Source organism: Falco cherrug, chromosome 17 (genome assembly GCF_023634085.1).
Source record: "Falco cherrug isolate bFalChe1 chromosome 17, bFalChe1.pri, whole genome shotgun sequence".
Taxonomy (NCBI): domain Eukaryota; kingdom Metazoa; phylum Chordata; class Aves; order Falconiformes; family Falconidae; genus Falco; species Falco cherrug.
In genome coordinates this window covers 7,622,687-7,640,354 of record NC_073713.1, presented here as the reverse complement: position 1 = coordinate 7,640,354, position 17,668 = coordinate 7,622,687, and the positions used below count along the sequence as shown (strand labels likewise).

The following is a 17,668-nucleotide window of genomic DNA, read 5'->3' as shown; positions in this document are numbered from 1 at the left end:
ACCTTAAAGGAAAACTGCAGCGATAATGGTACAATCCACTGGCAATAATGGAATATATGCAGGAAAAAAAAAGAAATCTATTTTTCTTTAAAACTGCTGTGATGCCTCCCCTGGGAGCATAGCATGGCTGTGCCCCGCATTCAAGGGATGCCATCATTTTATCCGATGTAGCATCGAACTTGCCTGCACGGATGCAGATCTGTGTACAGCAGCAGAGAGCACTGTCGTCCCATCTCAAGTGGTGGCCAATAACAGACGTTGGTAGCTTTCATTTGGGGTTTGCCTATTATTTTAACCAGCTGCTCACGTAATCAACAACAAAAAAGGGATTATACCAGTGGAACAGGAACCCTGAAGTTTTCCTTTAAACAAAAAGTGGACTTTGTGAAATGGCAGGTGGACAGAGAGGAAAGGCATTCTGGGCTGGCTCCTACTCGGCACCATCCCAGCACCATACTAACAAGATAATTCCCAGAGTCAGGAGCAACATGTAGCAGACGCTGAGCTGGGTACCTTCCCCATTAAGTACCGTCAACTAACAAACTAACACCTGCATTTTAAACCTGCAGGACCTTGGTGATGTGTTTTGGGTTTTTTTGGGGGTTTTTTTTGGTTTTGGTTTTTTTTTTTTTTCAGGGGGAGACACTTTTTAAAAAACATAAATGCGTTAATGACCTTAAGTTTTCTAACATTTCTGCAGATACAATGGCTTAAAAACAGATTTCTGTGGACTGTCTCAAGAGTGAAAAAAGCTGGCAGATTTTAATGGCTGTATCCTAACAATATGGGTCAATGCTTACAGCAAGGTTTAGCAGATGGAAGACTTTTCTCCTCCCAACTACTCAATAAAAAGGTTCCACTCAATTCTGTTTTAATGAGGTTTTAAAATATATATATATGCGTCTACGTACATTCCAGCTTCTGCTCTTTTCCCAAGTGGCAGCATCTCAAGATTAAGAGAAAGACTAGGTTGGACCTGGCTGACCGGACTAACTAGTATTTTAAATCCCAATTATACCCACTCTAAAGGCTTCAGACCCATTAGGGTCAAACCATTTTATTTTTACCTTCAGTCCTTGCTGAGCCTTCGGAGCCGGGCCCTGGAAAGGTGCAAGTGCCAGGTTTGGGATGCCCCCTGTGAAGGGTCCCTCCTGCCCACACAAGCATCCTCAAGCGCCCGGAGGCAGCTGCACCTCCCCCATGGCCACCAGCGCCAGAGCGGCCTGGAGCCCGCACCACGCCGGGCACCCAGCCTTCCCGGTGCTGCTAGCGCCGTTCCCAGGATTATTACCACTTCGAACAGCATCTCCCATGCTTTCCCTGTGTGCTCCAGCACCGCTCCCCATCAAGGCTCTCCATACCAACGGTGTTGAAGCAAACGCAGCACTTGGGGACGGAACCCACCCTAATTTGACTCGGGAAAGTGCATGTTTTGGTCGGACGCCTGCTGCGCAGCTGGTCCAATCTCCCGTCCTTGCTCCCCACCTTCCTCCCTGCTTTACTGTCTCTCAACCAATGCCTTGTAACATTTTGGGGCGTCTCTGAACAGCCCTCACCTTGCCCTATGCACATTTGTGCTGTAAAAGCAGGAAACTGATGGAGATCTTTGTGCAAACATACCATAGATGTTAATTTTGGCATATTTGAATTTATCGCTGCACCCCTCTGGGAATTTATCTTCAGCTTCTGGGTGAAAATTAATTCCAAACTATTGATGTAGGCCAATGTGGGTTGAATTTGAGTTGTAACTTTATACACCAACTCCATCAACAGCTCCCGTGCTTCCCAGATGTTAACGTAACATCTGCATCAAGGCAGAGAAAATAAAATCTAAATCAACGTCTTCCAAGGATTCCTAACTCGGCGCTCTTCCTCTTAGTGAAGTTTAGCTTATTAAATAATTAACACACCAACATGACTTCAGCTCCCACATCACAGCTGGTCACGATGGAGGTGCTAATGGCCTCAAGCTACTTGGGTGCTTCCAAAAACCTGGTAAGCCCCTCTGCTGCGAGATAGGATACTTAAAGCTAGTGCTAACATCTCCCCCCTGCATCTGCTGCCAGATCTTTTGTGGAACCAAGTTTTCAAAGTGATGGAGCAGTGCTAGGAGCTGGGGTTGGTGGGGGGTGCTGGTGGGCAGGGCTGGGGAAAGAACAGGCTGCTGTAATTGCATGGACGCTGTAAAACACTCAGCCATGATATGGGAGGCCAGAAATCACTGCCTGTGTATGACGGGATGAGCAATAATGTTATGCATTACCTTAGCACGGCATTAAGTGTGCTACCCCTGCTCTAATTTATTGATGGACTGTTAAAGAGTAGCGTTTACCTGTTTGTCATATTGTAATTGAATCTGGACTAATCTAAGCCAGAGAAATTTGAGGAGTTCATCCTTTTCGAATCAATAAGCTCCCCTTCAGTGACCCATTTCAAGATTGCCTCGTAAAAAATAATGCGCATTGTTTTAATAAATTTAATCACTATGACAGGTGCTCAATGTTTCTTGGTTGTTTCTTCAGACTCCTCTCCGCTAGAAAATGGAGCCCCGCTTGCAATCGATAGCAATTGATTCATCAGCATCCCCCCTGAACAAAGGTGCTAATCAGGTTTTGATTAGTTACTCAGACCTGATGCAAAGGCTACACAGGTCCTTCTGGATTGCTCCCCATTTTACAAGATGTGTCCCAACGCCCTCGAGCAAAGCAGAAAGACCGCTGCACACCAGGGGGGCTGCGGTACCTGCGTGCCGAATTAGGGCGAGCGTGTGATTGCAACCAGAGCACGCACCAGCCTGCACATCGTACGTATATATTCTACATGCATGCACATGGAAAGCAGTTTGCCCACGTGCTGCCAGGGCTGCATCAGTCCTGTCCGCCAGGCTGTGGTGAGACGGAGAAATGCTGCAGCCGAGGAAGAAACCCTGTGTGCCTGGGCGCAAGGCCGACGCCTTCCGCACCCTATGCTCCCTGCACAGTAGGAACGAGAGGAGGTTTGCGGACACACACAGCTTGACCAGGAAAAGCAAAGACAGCTCTGGAAACTAGCTACCTGGACGGAAGGCAAGGGATGCATTACTTAATTGCACAGTTGGCAGAGCCTCCGTTGAAGCATTTAGCGGGACAGCGGTACCTGAAAGGAACAGCACACTGAGCAAACACCACGGCAGCACCGACGCATCCAGCACAGCGCGGCGCACCCGGGGCGAGCTGAGGCGCAGGCATGCACTCCTGCATCCCCACGCGCCCGCCCGTCGGTACCCAAGGCTCTGAGCGCCTGGTCCCACCAGGGCGCAGGGCAGCGTTCCCGATGGAGAGCTCAGCTCCGGCACTCACCTGGACCACCCGTCTGACAGCCCAGATTTGGCGACCCCAGTCTGCAAAAGGGATCTTATTTTGGTTTCCTGGGCATCTGGGCACGGGTTATGGGATGGAGGGCAGAGTTTTGTTTGCAGGAGAGGATAACCTGGGGCTCCTTCTCTAGTGACACCGGCACATCTGTCTTGGTACCATCACCTTTTGGGTGTCCATAAGCAACCGAGAGAGCAACGAGCAAAATTTTGGAACTCTTTGGGGGGCAGGGGGAGACTCAGTGGTCAGAGCGGGTGCTCCAAAATGGGTGTACGGTAGCGCACAAAGGGTGCTCGCTCACCTGCTCGCTGCAGGCAGCAGCCGTGCTCACACTGCTTTCTGTAAACTTTTGGGGAAATTTTGACTCACGTTTGAGATTCAGAAAAACGGAAACAGCGAGCTATACTCTGAGGAAAAGGTGCCAGCCGTGCAGCTGCAGCCTTGCTGGGACGTGCTGCCCGTGGCTGGCACCGCGTGGGGATGCAGGCACTCAAGGGAAAGGCAGACACCCATTTTGAGGAATTCCTTTGCGGAATTGTTTCCCGTTCTTCTCTTTGGATCACCAAGAAGTGCATTTTTCTTTAAAAAAATACAAATTAAAAAAAGTCATAAAGCTTTTCAGAGCAAAACAGTGATCTCCCATCCACACAGTGGTATTTAACAGACACCTAGTGCTTCTTACCTATGAGATCTGGGCCCAGGCCTGCAATAATAATTATTAGTATCGCTCAGGTGTTAGAATACATACCGAATTAATAAATCATTTCTAACCTCTTGGCCAAAGCATACCTATAGTGGCTTACAGGAAGAGATGCTGCCAATTTGATCAGATAAAAGGAAAGCATTTCACAGGATGAGACGAGGACTCCGGGGTGTTCCTTTTTTTTTTTTTTTTTTTTTTTGGCATTAGCTTTTGCCCTGTGCTCACACCCTTGCAGGAGCGCAAACCTCCTGGGCAGAGCCCCCCCGACCAGGGCTACCCTGCAGGAGGGCAGCGGGCAGGGGCAGTCCACAGATATGCTCTGGGAAGAAGGAGCAAAAAAATGGGATGAATTTCTACAGATGCTCTAGAAAAACTCTGGCAAAACACAAAAATCAGAGGTTTAGACTCTGTACTGCTGGGACGACCGACCTCTGTTTTGAATATACCGACTGCATCCACTGAAGATGCTTTTATTTCTTAATCTAGATTACTGCTAATTCGCAAGGACCAGCTATAAGGATGCATTTACATAACTTTCAGTCCAGCACGGATACAAAGAGGTTCAAACCAGTTACTTGGTTTTGCCTCTGCTGGTAAAGCCATCGCCTCCTTTTTATCCCCAGTCTAATACTCATCTGACGAGAAATCAGCAAGCAGCCCAGGTTTAGCGCTGGCTGCCCGCTTTACAGGCGGCTTCGCACAGTACGGCACAGTTGAGCATTTTCCAAACCAAGTTTCAACTCAACCGGTCTCCAAATCAGCATTTAGGAAATTACACACGTGGGAGGGAACCTGCAATGGCAAGTCTCACCACCCTGCATGCCTCCCGCCCTGGTGTCAGGGGTGCTACACAGAAATGGGTGCCAAACCCCCCCCCCCCCCCCCCCCCCCAAGAAAAGGGAAGGAAAATCCCAACAGAAACCAGTGCATACCCAAGCTGCGAGACCGTGTGTTGGAGGAATAGCTACACCACAGCAACTATACAATGCAACATGGCCAAGATGCAGAAATCAGAGTGGAACCATATCTAGCGTAGAAGAGCAGCGGTTTACCTACGTACTAGCCCTTACCTGAGAGATCCCCATAGTCCAGCTCCTCTGCCGAATTGGGCAACTGAGTAAAGCCTTACAAGTAAAAACAAACTCATTTTTCTCTGTGTTTCTTGAGCAACAAAAAAACAACACACTTAAGAACTGAGGATGAATTTCTTGGGGGGGAAAAAAATAATGTGTCAATCATTGCCACCTTCTGCTGGTTTGGGCAGAGTAACTCGTATGATAGAATTGAAATAATTTCCTTTATTATGGACAGAAACATTCCTCAGTCTACACTGTTGGCACATGAAACATGGCATCAGAATCACTCATTCATAACAGCATGCAAAGACCCCCAAACTCTGCCATTTAGTCACCACAGGGGGCAATTTCCCAATTTAGTGTGGCTCAATTTTGGTTCTGTATAACAGTTTCTTCCAATTTTCCACAATCTGTTTTGGGGGAATGTTGACAAGCCCGGCAATTTATCGATTAGCGAGTATTGCGGACTGCATTTCAAAGCTGAAGGCATCTGTGCGTGCAGACCGCAGGCTGCGTCTTCTGCAAAAAAATCTGACAAAAACTCATTTTAGTTTTCCCAAATTGGATGTGCTTACAGAAAAAGCATCTATCCTCAAAGCTGATAAAGCAGTAGGTGAGGCACACTCTTGTGACCACAGCTGGCAGCTAACACTGTCCGTAAAGCTGTTATTTTCTGTTTTGTTTGAGTGTTTGAGAAAATGTTGGGGGGTCCACGGGAGGGCACGGCATCTAGTGGAGTGAACTTCTCAGCACAGGTTACAGGGCAAACCAGTGTCTGGAGGTCACAGAGATCTACTTAGAGGAGGAATAGTACAGCACGAACCATTGAAGGCTGGTACTTGCGATAACTTACTCTCGCTGCTGGCTGCTAAAGCAAATGCATTATCAAAGGAAAAGAAATAAATACAGTATTTCCCATGAAGAGACACCGCCAGCACTGGTCACTCGGAAACCTGGCTTCGTAAGCTTGCAGGCTGCTACACAGGCTAACTTTCTTTTAAACAGCGAAGACGTTAATGCAGTATAGTCGATGCGCAGGCCGTCCCCCATCGGATAGCAGCCAGCAACACAGAGATATATAGAGCTCATTAAAAATAAAACTCATTTTCAGTGACTGCATTTTAAATATGTCAGGTCACCTGGAAGCTATGGTCGGAATTACCTTCTACAGGGGGAAGCCGTTTAGATTAATAGCAGGAATTTTATTTGTGTGCTGCTCCTGGATTTCGGGGAGCCCTCCATGATTTAGGGAGCCCTCTATTTACCATGATATGATATAAAAAGACGATTACAGTTGACTCACAGAAGCACTGGATGTGCAAACCTGGGCTCAGAAGAGGAGCCATTCAACTTTTCTCCAAAATTGCTTCTGTAGAGTCTTCCCTTTCACTTAAAAGGAACTACATGTTCTCAATAATGAAAAAGAGCAATGCTGCATTTTTTATGAGGCAAAATAAAAAATAAAATATTTTTCAAAAGAAAATTTAACAATTCAGTTTCTACCTGCACCTGGTATACTGAAAAATGCCACCGAACAGTATTAAAACCTGTTGTGAGGCATTTTAAATATGTGGTAAATTACTTCTTGATTTTTTCTCATTAAAGTTTCATATCAGCTATTAAAGCCCCTTCTTTTCACTTCTGACCAGAACAAACTCAAAGTCTGCCGCAACCCCTGTTAAATAAATGAAAGCCAAGTTTTCACTCGGCTACCGTTTCCCTCCCGAATGATGCATCCCGGGAGGGTGCACCCGGCAAGCCGAGTAACGTCTCCTGCAGCCTGACCCAGGTGTCCAAACAATGACATCAGCACACCGGTTATTTACAGATTTCTATCGACAGAGCGACACTTTGTGCCTAAGCGTCCTAAGCTACCTCCTGTTTTTGAGGAAGAGACAATTTCTCTTTTGTATCAAGCTGTAAATAAGCAATTAGGGATTCTGTTTCATGCTGCGCTCCGTGGCCCCGCACAGCGATCTTAACATGTGCAGAGAGCTTTGTGATGTTTTATTCAATTGCCCCAAGGACTGGATCTGTAAAATATATTGAGGAATGTGTTTACTATTAGTCACACTTTTAAGTAGGGCATTTTCAAAAGGAAGAAAGGCAGTTAGACAGGCAGAGCCGATTGATAATGCTAATGCAGAAAGTACCGAGGCTTTTTCCTTGCATGCTGTTGCATTCGGCAAGATGTGCGAACTGGCTGGCGCTCCGGCACGGCTGGGCTTTTGGCTTCAGACTAGTGAAACTCATTTTCGGAGACTGAGTGCTATAGGAAAAAGCAACAAGAGCTGAACACAGTAGTGTTAAATGCTCTTGTACAGAACCCTGCTAAGGCCATGATTAAAAATTCATACTGGCCTTCGGGGATGAATTTCCAGCTTGTAAAATAATTTACCTGCTATATTATGGGCAAGGTATTTTCTCGTCACTCTTCATTCACGATTGGGATGCTTTCGTTATTTTAACCTTCGCTCCAGACTTCCTGCTTTGCCAGCTTCGGAAGAGATTTTTTTCCACCCTACCTTGTCATCAGGATGAGCAGAAATCCTGGCTGCGCTGAGGCAGCAGCGCCTTGTTTCTGCCTCGCCGGGGGAGCTGAAAAGCAGCTCTGAGCGTCCCCGTCACCGAGTGTATGCACGCACGTACAGGGCTGCACGCGGCGGGCGCGACATTGCGATGGGCACTGCCCGCCGCCTGGAAAAATCATTCGGGAGCTCTTTAAGCTCTTTGCTCGCAACGGGAAAAATCTGGGGAAAAAGCGGCCAAGTGCAGTCGTGTCTCTCGCTGCAGCCAAGGAGCATCATGTATAAGGTCATGGCTGCTTATACATGTCCTGCTAGCGCAGGGGGCAAAACGGGAGGCGAGCCCCTTGCCCGAGGGGCTCCCCCGAGGGCAGCAGCCCTGCGAAGGCTGAGCTCCCCGGCCTGCCATCGGCAAAGAAATTAAAAATTTGCCCGGTGATTTGGATAGGGGAAGAGGGGCAGGGGAGAAGAAAAGAAAGGGCATGGCAGAAAAAGTGCTGGCTTCCCAGAGCAAGCGGCGGCAGGCTCTCGGAGACGTGACTCTCCCGGCACCACCAAGGTCTGCCCATGGTTCAGCTGCAAAGCAGCAGGGAACTGGATCTCAGCCCCGCCAGCACCCTGGACACCACGGAGGGCCAAATGAGAGGGGAGGAGGCCTTAAGCTCGGTAAACCCGGCTTAGTGCGGTGCAGCAGAAGCACAAGCCTTCCTGCCGGCCATGACCATGCTGTTATTGGAGCTCTGGCAATGAACAGTGCAGAGAAAGGAGAAAGTGCATCAGAAAATTTACAGTTAAGCTCTCATTTTTCAACAAAAGAGTTAACAATGTTCGTGCTTTAAGTCACTCATGCATTGCTGCCATCAACTCCATTCCGGAAGGGAACAGGAATGGCAGGGGCTTTGCTACCGCTTTTACATGCACACACAATACAGGACTCCTTCCCCCACCCAGTCCTCTAGGATACACTCCAAAAAATTAGATGACTCAAAATTCCTTTCCCCGATTGAAGTTATTGTGCTGGTTCCACACTAGCCTTACATTTTGTTTTCTTTGCTATCAATCTCTCTTTTTTTTTTTTTTCTTTTGTTTTATTTTTTCTCCCCCCAATTCATTTAAAAATTGTTTTTGGAGAAAATCCATTTGGCTGTAGTTCATGCCCATGCATTTCTAGTCATTCACAGACATGCTCACTCCCATTGGACATTGGTAAGAACAAATGGCCAACATACAGAAACACCTGGTATACTTCATACACACTCCAGCAACACAAGCTTGGAAAGAAACCCCAGAGTCTTCACGGGAAAAGCAGCCGCAAGGGCAAGTGCAGGGGGGTTTGGCACAGACCGGCTGGGTTTTAAGGCAGGAAAGTTTGTGGCAGCTCATTTGCCTGGGGTTGCTTGTCATTTCAGCTGTCAGTCTCCTTGCAGCAGCAGTCCTCCCCCACGCAGGTGGAAATATTCAGAGATCGTCCCCGAGTTAAAACCACATTTTTAAACAGCTTTCCCCAATTAGAGTAAAAATGATGAAAGCCATGGAAAACTGCATTAAGCAAATGGGCAAGGGCTGCTCAGCTGCGTGTGTCCTTCTGCATCGGCCACCTTGTGCTGCAGCCCTGCCTTCGGCAATGATGCTAAGCCTTCCCGGCTTGCCTCCCTGCCGGAGATCGATGCAAGCTGCGTGTCTGAAAAGGCTCGCCCAGAATCTAGAAATGCCATCAGAAGTCACGCTAGCGCACAGCTCCCTGATCTTTCCCAAATGCAGGGCTCAACATCTGCACCTGTTTCTAGGGTTGCCTGAGGAAAACAGGACAAAGGTGTAACGTTTTCCGATACCGCAGGCCACTGTCCCGTCACTGAGTGCACCTGGCTTTCCCCAGAAAATTCCATTAGTAAAGGCAGAGTGCCCTGGTCGATCCAGGGTAGTGTGGAAGACCCTGCACTGGCCGCTCCTCCTACACTGCCAAGGCAGGACAGCCTGCAAGCGCACAGTATGAAGCGCCGGCTGCGACCAGAGAGCAGGAGGTGGATGGAGCCCGGCTGCCCCCCAGGCTGAGCCCCGGGTCCCTCCCGACTTTCCCGACTGCTCTCAGATCCTTCGAAGAAAGCGAAGTGCCAGGCTGGTACTGCAGAGGAGCAGCTGGACCCTCAGCACCTGAGCAGACCTGCAGGGAATTAAACTGCGATGCCATCTTCTGTCGGCTCTTCAAGGCTTTCCCCAGGGCTTAACAACCAGGTGATTAACATTTTGCCTTCATCTGACTTCCACAATCATTAGCGTAGTGCGGGATGAGATGTCACTTGGACTTTTACTTTGCTGTGACTTTCATCACGGTAGCTACAAGATTACCCATGTTGAGTCTTGATGTTAAACATACATAGGCAGATGGGCAATGTATGGAAAGCAGACACATGCCTGACTGCTTCCTGATTTCGGGTCGGGTGGGAAACTGCACCCAGGCAGGTAAGTTATTTGGGACAAGAACTGCACATCCCTCCACTTGATACGGCGCATCACCACTTAACCACCCCTTTACTTGGTCCTCCCTTTGCCACCGCCCAAGAAATGCCTCGTTGGGCATAGGCAGGAAAAAGAGGCGGTTCTGCCTTGCGAATGTCTGTCAGTAAAAGAAACAGTCGATTTATCAGAGTTAAAAGAAACCAAAATAGCAAACTCAAATATGGATTAGCCTTAATTAAAATCGTCAGAGGTTTTGGTTCTTTAGCTGAAAAGCAAGCTTGTGCCAAAAGCTGGTATGTTCAACTTCCAGTCTGAAATGACAATCTAGGCTCGCTTTGAAACTGTAGGAAGCTAAGGAAGCTGTCAAGCTGTTAGCTAGACTGCCTTGAGCAGACGAGAAGGGTTAGTTTGCTAGACTGCTATGCTGATAGGAAAGTGTTGCTATTTGTTTTCTGAACCTCCTTCTGCAGTGTAATAATGCAAGCTTCACTGCTGACCTCTGCGGCGAGCGCTCCTCTGCAGAGCATCCCCAGAATACCCAATGCTGCTCCACGCTGGCAGACCCCCTGGACCTTAGAAACTCAAAAGCAAAGAAGAACCCTCAAGATTTCAAGCAGCTCTTAAAAAATGAGATTTCTGTTCCCATTTTCAGAAGCTGGATTTCTTCTTCGTGCGTGAAGCAATTACTCCAGTAATCAAGGTGAAAGGAGAATCACTCGCTTCCTTGGCGCTGCTCGGACACGTACACCGTGTCCGCGGGGCTTGGGGGCTTGGTGCTTGCCTGGCACTGGAGCAGCTGGCTGCAAAGCTCACAACAGAAATGACAAGACCAGACAGACTTTCCAGCCTTAAAAATGATGTTATATTTATGAGATCAGTCCACCTGAAACATGGTTTTCCCTTGAAGACTACACATTTCCCTTTTTTGCTTCCCCTTCCCAGGCTTGTCTTGCCACTCAGCAGCGCTGAGAAATAAGATAAACAGGAATGTGATACCAACCGTGAACTGCAGGTTCTGTCGTCGCCGTTGTGTCTACACACAGGAACAGAGGATTGGAGGAAGGGAAGAAACAGGAGGAACAGCATGCAAAAAAAGGGAAAATGGAAAAAATGGAACAGATAATATATGAGCAAGCTTTCAAAGAACATTGCGTGACAAGCAATAATAAAATGAAAGGCAAAAAGCATTTGAAGTGAGTTGCACTGTTTAGAAGACATGCCTCCAGTTCAAAAGCTATGAGCCTGAGGAAAACAGTAAATTTTTCTCTTTTTCCAGGACCTTGCCAGAACATTACTGGTGGTTGCAAAGTCAGGGGAACGGGAGACAGGCGAGAACACCGACACCAACACTGTAGTTGGTAGGGACCAAAACAGAAGCTCAAGACCAGAACAAAGAGCTGACACCCGGAAAACAGTTTTTATGCATTCAAACATTGCCTTCACCAAAGCCCTAAGGGCCAGGGGACAAGCTGCTCCCACCTCTTCTTCTGTTCTGTCTGATGTCGGGAACCCCCGAGCACATCAGTATGTGCCACAGCCTCAGAACCCAGGCCGTCCTGGAGGTGGCAAGTAAATGTTCAGAAGCAAAGAGGCTGCTGGAAATCTCCCACCTAGTTCCCAAGGCACAGGTGGCCCTGTGCCTTGGCTATACCAAGCCACGTGCCTGTACGATGCGCAAGGTTTTCAGCACAACAAATGTTCCCCTAGAACTGGCAGATGGACGTTACCAGCACCGCTGCTGCCACAGCTAACTGGTTAGCAGCTACTGGTAATTAAAGTATGCTGGGGTTTATTTTTTTGGTTGTTAGTCTGTTAGTATGACTTTACTCTGCACATATTGCACAGCCCTGGAAATTTCTTGGGGGTTGGTGCCCTGCCAACGCAGAGACCCTTCATCCCTTCACGGGTGTTTGCCACAGGCAGTTTTAAAGAGTGACCCAAATCTGCTGTCTTTTTCTAACTGTGTCCTGTGTTACTTCTCTACGCCAACAGATCTAAACTGTATTTATCCATGTTATCCAAACTACCGGCTTATTAAAGTTGTCAAAAGTCATCTACTGTTCACGTGGTTCTGTGTGCTACGTGCTGCCTCCCCCCAGCAGAGCTGGAACTCTGCAGACCCCTACCGGCACCCTCCAGCCGACAGCACAGTCCCAGTTTCACACAGCTCTACTCAGTTTGATGTAGGCAATGCTTCAATGACTCAAATGGTACGAGTAAGTGCAGAGAAGCACTCTACTGTGTTTAGTTCTGCAAAGCAGCCCCGAGCTTGAGTTTTGTAGCAGCAATAGACAATTCACATTGGCATTTCCCCTAATTGACATGCTGTCTGGAGAACCCTAGGACGGGTAGTCCTCCTGCACGTTCAGAGGCAGCAGTGGGGAAAAAGGAGGAAAAAAAAAAAAAGGAGGACCCGTTCCTTTGCAATTTAGCAGAGGACAGCCCAGGTCTGAATTTCTGAAGCACCAGTGAAGACAAGAATCATACAAGGAATACACATTACTTACAGATACAAGGTCTACATGCTTTAATTATGAAAGCAAAACAAATAAACCCTGCACAATTTAACAAACTGCACCAAGATTTGCATAACAGATTATCAAGCTGTCATTAGCCTGTTCCCACTGCCAACATTGACTGTTCTCGTCTTGGCAATCAAATCTAACACACGCTTAAAGACGCTAGCTCTTGTTCTCCGGCTGGGAGCTCTGGTGGAGGCTGCAAGGGAAGCCCTCCAAAGCAGAAAGGGAGAACAAGAGTGGGGCTTCTCTTTGTGTTTGGGTAGCAACCCCCGAGCGATGCCCCGTTTTAACCAAGCAAACGGTGAAGGGGAAAATGGTGGTGAAGGTGGGAGGGAGGTAAGGTTGTCATTTACAAAGGGTTGTAAAGCTGGGTATTAATTCCTGAGATGGCATCTATAAATAGTCTCAATTTACTGTCTTCCTGAAATAAAAAAAGTTACGTCAGCTTTTACACTAAATAGAGAATCTGCTGAAAGCAAACTTGTATTCACGTGCTGGAAGAGATATTAGTCAAGAAACAGTGCAAACTGGACAGTGCATCTCGCTTCCCCATCTGGGGACAGAGACCAACAGGTTACAAAAAATAAAGATCTCAAGCGGTTGTAAGTGCGAACAAATATCCAAGTCAAACAACATGTTGGCTGCAGCTGGAATGACAAAGTTATGATTAGCAAATGGGTTGGATGGTTGCAATAGAAACACAGACCAGTTGAAGTTTAGAGCGAGTTTTCTGGAAGTCCTTTTCAATCCCAGAGTCTTCTTTGAGAAGATGCATTGCATACACACGGTGTGCCGAAGAGGAATAATCTCATGTTAAAGCAAAGCGCAGAATGCCCCCCCCCGCCCCGACACAGGCACACGACTACAGTGGTTGCACGGCAAAGGAGAGAAAAATTGTCACTGTTGCTTTGGTATGAAATTAATGAATACGGGTAAAACTGTGTGCACACCAAACTCCACCACTGTTCTGCCTTATGCAGGAAGGAACAGCCCCAGCCCTGCAACCGCTGCTGCTAAGACAACCTATAATTTTAAAATGGATTGGCGAACTTTAACCGTGGTTTCCTGAATTGCAGGTACGTTCCATTGGCTTCCACTTCACCCTCAAGAACAGCCTCATTTATAAACCGGACCAGGCACACAGAACCCCAGAGATGAGGCTTCTGCCCCATGTCCTAGAAGAAAAATCATCTTTCCTCACCAAACACGGACCAACAAGAAAGTCCTCAATATGTCTCTGCCTTAACTTAAGGTTGAACGAAGCCAGTGAATGGCTTTGCCATCACCAAAAAGCACCGTTCTGGTCCTGAGCCATACGTGTGAGGAGCAGCCACACAACTGTATGAAGCTGATGCTTATCATTTAAAATGGTAAGCTGGTGCTGAAAAAAGGGCTGTGTTATGAGATATGGCAAAGCAGAGAGGATGCTGAAAGCAGATAAACAGAGAGGCTCAATGTGGTTCTTTCCATCTCAAGTTAAAGGCTTCCTTCTCTTCCTGATTTTAATCAGGAAGACAACAAAACGTGCTGTATGGGGAAAAGTAAACCAATGCAACGGCCTTTCAAAATCTACGTGTGCATGAATTCCCCAGAGGGCAGGTTTATAATTAAAGAAGGTACCTGAGAAAGGAACCACTGGCCTCTACAAAGCTGCATGTTCCACTTTATCGTGGTTTCTTTTTAGCACTGGTGCTACGAACAGACTTCAGCCTGGCCGGCTCTGGAATGAAGACACCAGCGCACATCGCCCTGCGATACAGACGGTGTAACCTGCCAGCTAAGACAACTCAGATGACGCCCAAGTTTTAGGCACTCGCTACTTCATTAGGTAGCTACACAAGCGTGCATAACACATACACACACATTTATAAAATTACTGCATGAAAGCATCTGGGCAACATTTAGTTGAGTTACGAGCTCTGCTGCTAAGCCTCCTCATTTTCTCAAATGGATTCTCTCCAACCTCAAACTGTTTGCGGAGTGTGACAGACTGGGCCCTTCAAACTCGTCCATAATAAGTCCACAGCCTCAAACAGAACGAGCACGATGGAGGAATATTAAAACCCCCACAGCAAAATTAAACTCACCAACTTGAATGCTGGAGCTGCAATGCTGCAGCGTTACAGAAGCACATGATACACTGGAGCTTCGAAACACACAGCTATTGTAAGGGGAATTACAATAGCACATCAACACCCTTATTTTTTTAAATTTAAAGACATATTAACCAGTAGAGATATCTATTCCATCTACTGCTTTTCACATTGCTCTCCGAACTGAAAACAAAAGCCAATCTGATGACTTATTGTTACATCCGAGCTCTTATTCTTAGTATTTTTCAGACTACTCCACACTGACTGACCAGGGCAAGCAGGAATTCCTTGCCGGCGCTGCCTTCACAGTGGCCTGAGGGACCGGTGTGCAGTATTACCAACAGGATCTCCACTCTCTTTCAGGTCCTTATGGCTACTCCAAAGCCCTACAAAAATCCCCGCCGTTCCCAATGAACAAACCCCTGTTGGACACAAGCAGAGACGTTCCATTTCAACATCACGAGAGAGCAGTTTGAGGGGCAAAGGAGCCTGAACCCCCCGAGTGACAACGCACAGCAACCCTCTCCCTTGCTAGAAGCTCCTCGGGAGGATGGATGACAACGCACTTTGCATTACGATACTCTGTGACGATGCTCTGTAAAGTGGTTCCAGCTTGCTGCTGAAGGCTTTTGTGTATGGGCATGTTGCAATGCACCCCAGAGACAGTTTGATTTGCGGACCAGATGTTTCACAAAAATAATCACAATCCGTATGGAAGTTGTGTGTGACAAGAACAAAAATATCCCGAAATTAGCGCTGTGGCTCTGGCTATGCCTTTGCATGTTTTTCCATAAAGATCCGCGAGGACTGTGGTTTTGTTTCAATACCAACCTTCAGAACGACAGAGCGGCCCACGGTTTCAGGCAGGAGCCACAACAACCTGCTGGGCAGGCAGGGCTGCTCGCTCCCACCGCTCTGCCAGAACTGGGAAGACCTCAGGTTCAGAAGGCATCCCGCCACGCAGCCAGGCACTGTGCAAGCCCCGACCTCTTTCGTGCTCTGCCCCAGCCAGCTTACATTGCCGGAGAGGGGACAGGTCCCCCCCGCCCAGCTCCCTCTGCCCTCGCTCCCCTAAAGGCATGCCTTCTCTGCCCCGCAAAACGATGGTTTCTGCACCGCTGACGCCACGTCACCACTGGTGAGACTGGACATGACAGCAGCCTGTCTGCTGCTGACTGGACACGGTACTAAAAGACTGAATTTGATTTCGTTTTATTTTCTGTAACAGGCCTGTCAGCTACTCTCTCTTCTTTTATTCCCTTTAATGCGGTCACATCCTGGATGAAAATGTCAGAAGAGTGCAGTATCATCTTTAAAATTAACTTGACATTTTACCGGGGACATGCAGAAGCTTCAGCAAAAAGCAAAAGTTAAATAATAAATAAGTTGGGGGAACAACTCCTGGGGCTGAGTCCCTGCGGTGGCACCGAGCACCTTGGACACGTGGCAAGCTGGCAGCAAACCAGGAGTGCCCAGCGGCTCCGGCTCCCTGCCCGCTCCCTGCCTGCTGCACGGGCATCTCCAAAGGAAGGGGTGCTTGGAAAAGTGGGAGAGACAGCCAGGACCACCGCCACCTGCCTTTGATTTGACTGGGGAAGAAAGGCATTTCCTATTTACGACTAAATTCCACATGACCATCAGTAGCAGCAAGCACAAGCAACCATACCTGCTTAGATGCAAAGCCCGCGATTCTGCTGGTACATACGTGCTTCAGTAATCCCCACGCTGCCTCTTCACCTCCCACAAACCTACTGTAAGGTAATTTGAGCAAAGAATGACTGTTATTGCACTCTTCCCCGCCCACCACCTTTTCGGATTACTGTTGGAATAAACGCCACGCAACTGTAGCTTTTCACACAACCAGCTGTAATCAGAAAAAGGAAAAAAAAAAACCTTCTGCTGAGGATAAAAACCATCATTTTCCTCGTTTGGAGGAAGTTTTCTGGCACACGAATTTGGAAACCTGCTACATTCTTTCTTCTTGGAGACTTGATTTCCATGTATTATTTCTTAGGGGGCTGAGATGACACAAAAATGCGTCTTTTAAGAGAGTGCCCTTGCCAAGCAGACAGAGCTGAAGTAGTGACATGACCCCGGTCCAGGGCTGATGCTCAGACTCAGCATCAATTAACAGCTCCTGCTTTGGAGCTCGCTGACTTCTGAGCACTGTCAAGTCAACCAGAGCTCGCTCACTCCTGGTTATGAAACCTCCAGCCTCAAGATGGGACACGGGAGTGCTTCCACAGCACAGGCTCGGTGCTCACGGCTGAGTCCACCGGGCAGGCTTGAGCACTGCGGGTAATTCCGAAGCTAAACCCACCACCCACGAAGTTTCAGCCCCCTGAACACACACACGCACCTGCTGCTGTCTACTCGAAGGGGTCAGCGGGGTTGGAGAGGCCGTCGTGGGACCTGTCAGCCTGCCATCAGTGCTGCCGCAAGACGGACCACGGGGGCTCTGCAGAATCGGTAGCAGCCACTGCAAGGGTGGAGATGCTAGGAACGTGCATGCATGCGGCACCCCCAGGCCTCCACCGAGCCACTGCCAAGACACCTGCCTGATCCATCTGCAGAGGAAGCGCGATAAATGCCAATCTGCAGGTACAAATCACGCTGCAGATCCCGGGGTGCGGAGGTGTTATGTGAAGGCAGCAAGAGGATGCTTGAAAAGGCAGGCTAAATCGCTCCGCTCGCACCATGCCTGAAGATGAGGGCTTTGCTATTATGAAGAACCTTTATCTCCCAGGAAACAACAGCTGTCGAAAACCAGCATTTCAAGGAACGACTCTAGGGGTAATTCAAATTATGCAGTTTGCTCCGCTGTATCATATTGTACATCTTAATGAACAAAGCCACAAGGACAATTTGAACTGATAAAAAAGGGCTTGCCAGCGATAACAGCTGAAACACCAAAGGACGGTCAGAATATCAATGCAGTT

General features: G+C 48.0%; 1 protein-coding gene across 11 annotated transcripts in view; it reads right to left on the bottom strand.

Annotated features, from left to right (window-relative positions):
- CADM1 (cell adhesion molecule 1) overlaps nucleotides 1-17,668 on the bottom strand; it is a 170,454-nt gene that overhangs the window by 7,925 nt on the left and 144,861 nt on the right. For 2 of the 11 annotated variants that reach the window (XM_055728492.1, XM_055728488.1), the window contains 4 exons: nucleotides 11,115-11,147; nucleotides 5,127-5,180; nucleotides 4,036-4,056; nucleotides 3,055-3,135 (listed from right to left, as the gene is read on the bottom strand). The exons of 2 other annotated variants lie outside the window; for them this stretch is intronic. In XM_055728492.1, the coding sequence (XP_055584467.1) occupies nucleotides 3,055-3,135; nucleotides 4,036-4,056; nucleotides 5,127-5,180; nucleotides 11,115-11,147 (189 nt within the window). The remainder of the gene's footprint in view (nucleotides 1-3,054; nucleotides 3,136-4,035; nucleotides 4,057-5,126; nucleotides 5,181-11,114; nucleotides 11,148-17,668) is intronic. 7 more of the 11 variants (XM_055728495.1, XM_055728493.1, XM_055728497.1 and 4 more) reach the window with 5 other exon arrangements.